Source organism: Spea bombifrons, chromosome 4, assembly GCF_027358695.1.
Source record: "Spea bombifrons isolate aSpeBom1 chromosome 4, aSpeBom1.2.pri, whole genome shotgun sequence".
In the NCBI taxonomy this organism is placed as follows: Eukaryota; Metazoa; Chordata; class Amphibia; order Anura; family Pelobatidae; genus Spea; species Spea bombifrons.
In genome coordinates this window covers 109,191,366-109,194,192 of record NC_071090.1, presented here as the reverse complement: position 1 = coordinate 109,194,192, position 2,827 = coordinate 109,191,366, and the positions used below count along the sequence as shown (strand labels likewise).

General features: G+C 40.6%; 1 protein-coding gene across 1 annotated transcript; it reads left to right on the top strand.

Annotated features, from left to right (window-relative positions):
* The first annotated feature begins 1,885 nt into the window (after positions 1-1,885).
* LOC128491638 (olfactory receptor 6X1-like) lies at positions 1,886-2,827 on the top strand. The gene has a single exon (XM_053463955.1). The coding sequence runs from the start codon at positions 1,886-1,888 to the stop codon at positions 2,825-2,827; it is 942 nt and encodes a 313-aa protein (XP_053319930.1).

Genomic DNA, 2,827 nt, shown 5'->3' with positions numbered 1-2,827 from the left:
GTCCCCTGAACGATGACGTGTCCCAGCCGGCGGGACGTTTGAAGATACGAAGAGGGAACGCTTGCCTGTATCTCCTGACAAGCCAGTTTGCTGTATCTGAACTTTCTCTCGATGTGCCTGCTATCATTGATGATCCTATGAACTTTTCCACTTTCTGGATTGTGCACCTATTACTCGTGATAGACTGCTGTACTTTATCTAAGTGACGGTCCTGCTACACTCTGTGTTTTGATTTTTATTTTAACAATGAAGCAGACAACACTCTGGGGCAGTTCCCTGGGATTGCCCCTGATATACGCCTATGCTAACTATGAGCTGCCCCATGAGGGGCCCTACCAACCAAAATTGGCCGCTCTCCTGCCCCATCAGTGAGTAAGATTTGGGGGCTTGAGGAGGAAAGAATGCTCTGCATTGACAGCTTGGGGTCCATATATGTTTCACCCATGTGAGAGTAATTGGCACCTCTACCCTATGGTAAAACTGTTATGACATTTACTGAGACTCTATAAGTACATGAAATGTCATATACAAGCATATAGGAAGACAAAGTACTGACGATGAGCAGAAAACTAGACATCCCCATTAAATGTGCTACAAAAAAACATGGTGGAAATGTTGATTGCTGAGTCATGTGGTTTTATGCTCCATTACCATTGTTATGTTTTCGCATAGTGCCACCATTGTATTCACATTTTGGGACCCAGTTCCCCCCTCCGCAGCAGGCATCTTCATTGTATTAAAAAGACTTTGGAGGATGTTTTGAGCCAGCACAGCCTCCATAGTGTAAATGGGCCAGTTGAGAAGATTGAAGATCTCATGACCTCACAACCAGCCATTGAGCAGCTGGACACTGAGGGGCTTATCTCTCAAGGTTGATCTGTCCCCTGGTTTTGCAGCAGGGGTACTGCCGCCACCTGGATCTGCCCCACCCTAGGCCTAGTTGGCCATGTTCTGCAGTGCCATACAATGGGCAAATATCGCGGCCAATGGTCATTCCTTTGTGTCCAGCCCTGGCATCAAGTTTATATTAGAGAGGAAAAATGTAATTCAAGAGGAAACAAGGATTGCGCAAGGTTAATGTTAAAATATTGTTGTTTCTGTGTTATAATTGCCTTAGCATTAAATTCTTTATGGAGTTAATATTGTTTATGTTGTATAATCAGCTTGCATTCCAAGGGGGGAGGGGATCCCTAGTGGGACTTGCTTCATTATATATTTGATCATAAAGCACATGTGTGCAGAACATATCTTAATATATCACACTTACACCATATTCAAACCAGTATGTTGTTTATATGTGATTCATATTTGAGCTGAAGCGAGTGAGGGACTTTCATTAACACCTCCATGTTCATTTGGTTTTATTCCTCTTGGACCGGATACACCAGATAAACAACCTACATAAGAAGAACAACCATGGCTCCAAGCTAACCAGCAGCAATAACGTCTATTTTTATGAAGCATATCGGTTAGTATAGCCAACATTTACTTACAATTATGATTAAAAAAAAAAAAAATTATATTAAAAAAAACATTATCTACAATTCCAAAAGGTCTAAGAAAGTCTTCATACTTATATCCCGGTCAGTATCTACATTGGCTCGTGTGTATTTGACTCATATGTGGACTATAATATAAAAATATACTTATTAGCATGTTATGTTCGATCAGTCTCCATGTAGATTTATGTTTATTTTAAAATAGGTAAAGATATTATTTTGTAGGCGTCTAAATAGTTACGGGGGATGTTCTTAAGAAAGAAATCTAGCTCAGTGATAGGAGACTCATGTTGGAATCAGTGAATAATAAATGTTAACCAGTGAGAAATGATAATATAATCAAGAGGGATGTGAGCTAATATGTTGTGCTCTCTTTGTAGCTCATGATGGACAACCACACCACGGTCACTGAATTTCTTCTGATGGGATTCCAAAATCTCCATGGTTTCCATATCCCACTTTTTCTGCTGCTCATTGTCCTTTATTCCGTAACGGTCACCGGAAATCTTCTGATCATCATGCTCGTATCAGTCACTCACCAGTTAAAGTGTCCCATGTATTTCTTTCTCAGCCACCTGTCTCTTTGTGATATCTTAATTAGTTCTAATGTTGGCCCCAATACCCTACAAGTGATATTAACAGGTAGGTGTCCCATATCTGCCCTTGGATGCCTCATCCAGCTGTATTTCTTTGGTGCTTCTGCAGTCATCGAATGCTGCTTGCTGACCGTGATGTCCTACGACCGATTTATGGCCATTTGCAACCCATTGCACTATCCGTCCATTATGAATGTCAAGCTCCCAAATTATCTGGTGATTTGGTGTTGGACGGCTGGTTTTGGGTTATCATTTATTACAGAGGTTCTTGTGTTTGAGTTGCGGTTCTGTGGGCCTAATATTATTGACCATTTTTTCTGTGACCTAGCTCCTCTCCTTGAACTTTCATGCTCGGATACATCACTTGTAGAAATCCAGGTATCTATTAATGTGATTGTAATCGGAATTTCACAGCTGTTTTTTGTCGTTGTAACTTACATCTGTATTTTCAATTCTATCCTTCGGATCGCAACCAGCACCGGGAGACAGAAAACCTTCTCCACTTGCAGCTCCCACCTTGCTGTTGTGTCAATATATTATGGAACTCTAATTACTCTTTATATGGCTCCATCAAGAGGATATTCCTTGGGACTCAACAAAGCATTTTCCCTTCTGAACACTGTGATGACTCCTCTGTTCAATCCCATAATATATAGCTTAAGAAACAAGGATATCAGAATAGCTATAATAAAACTTTTCACAGGGCTCTTCACTATAAAACTCAGAAGATGA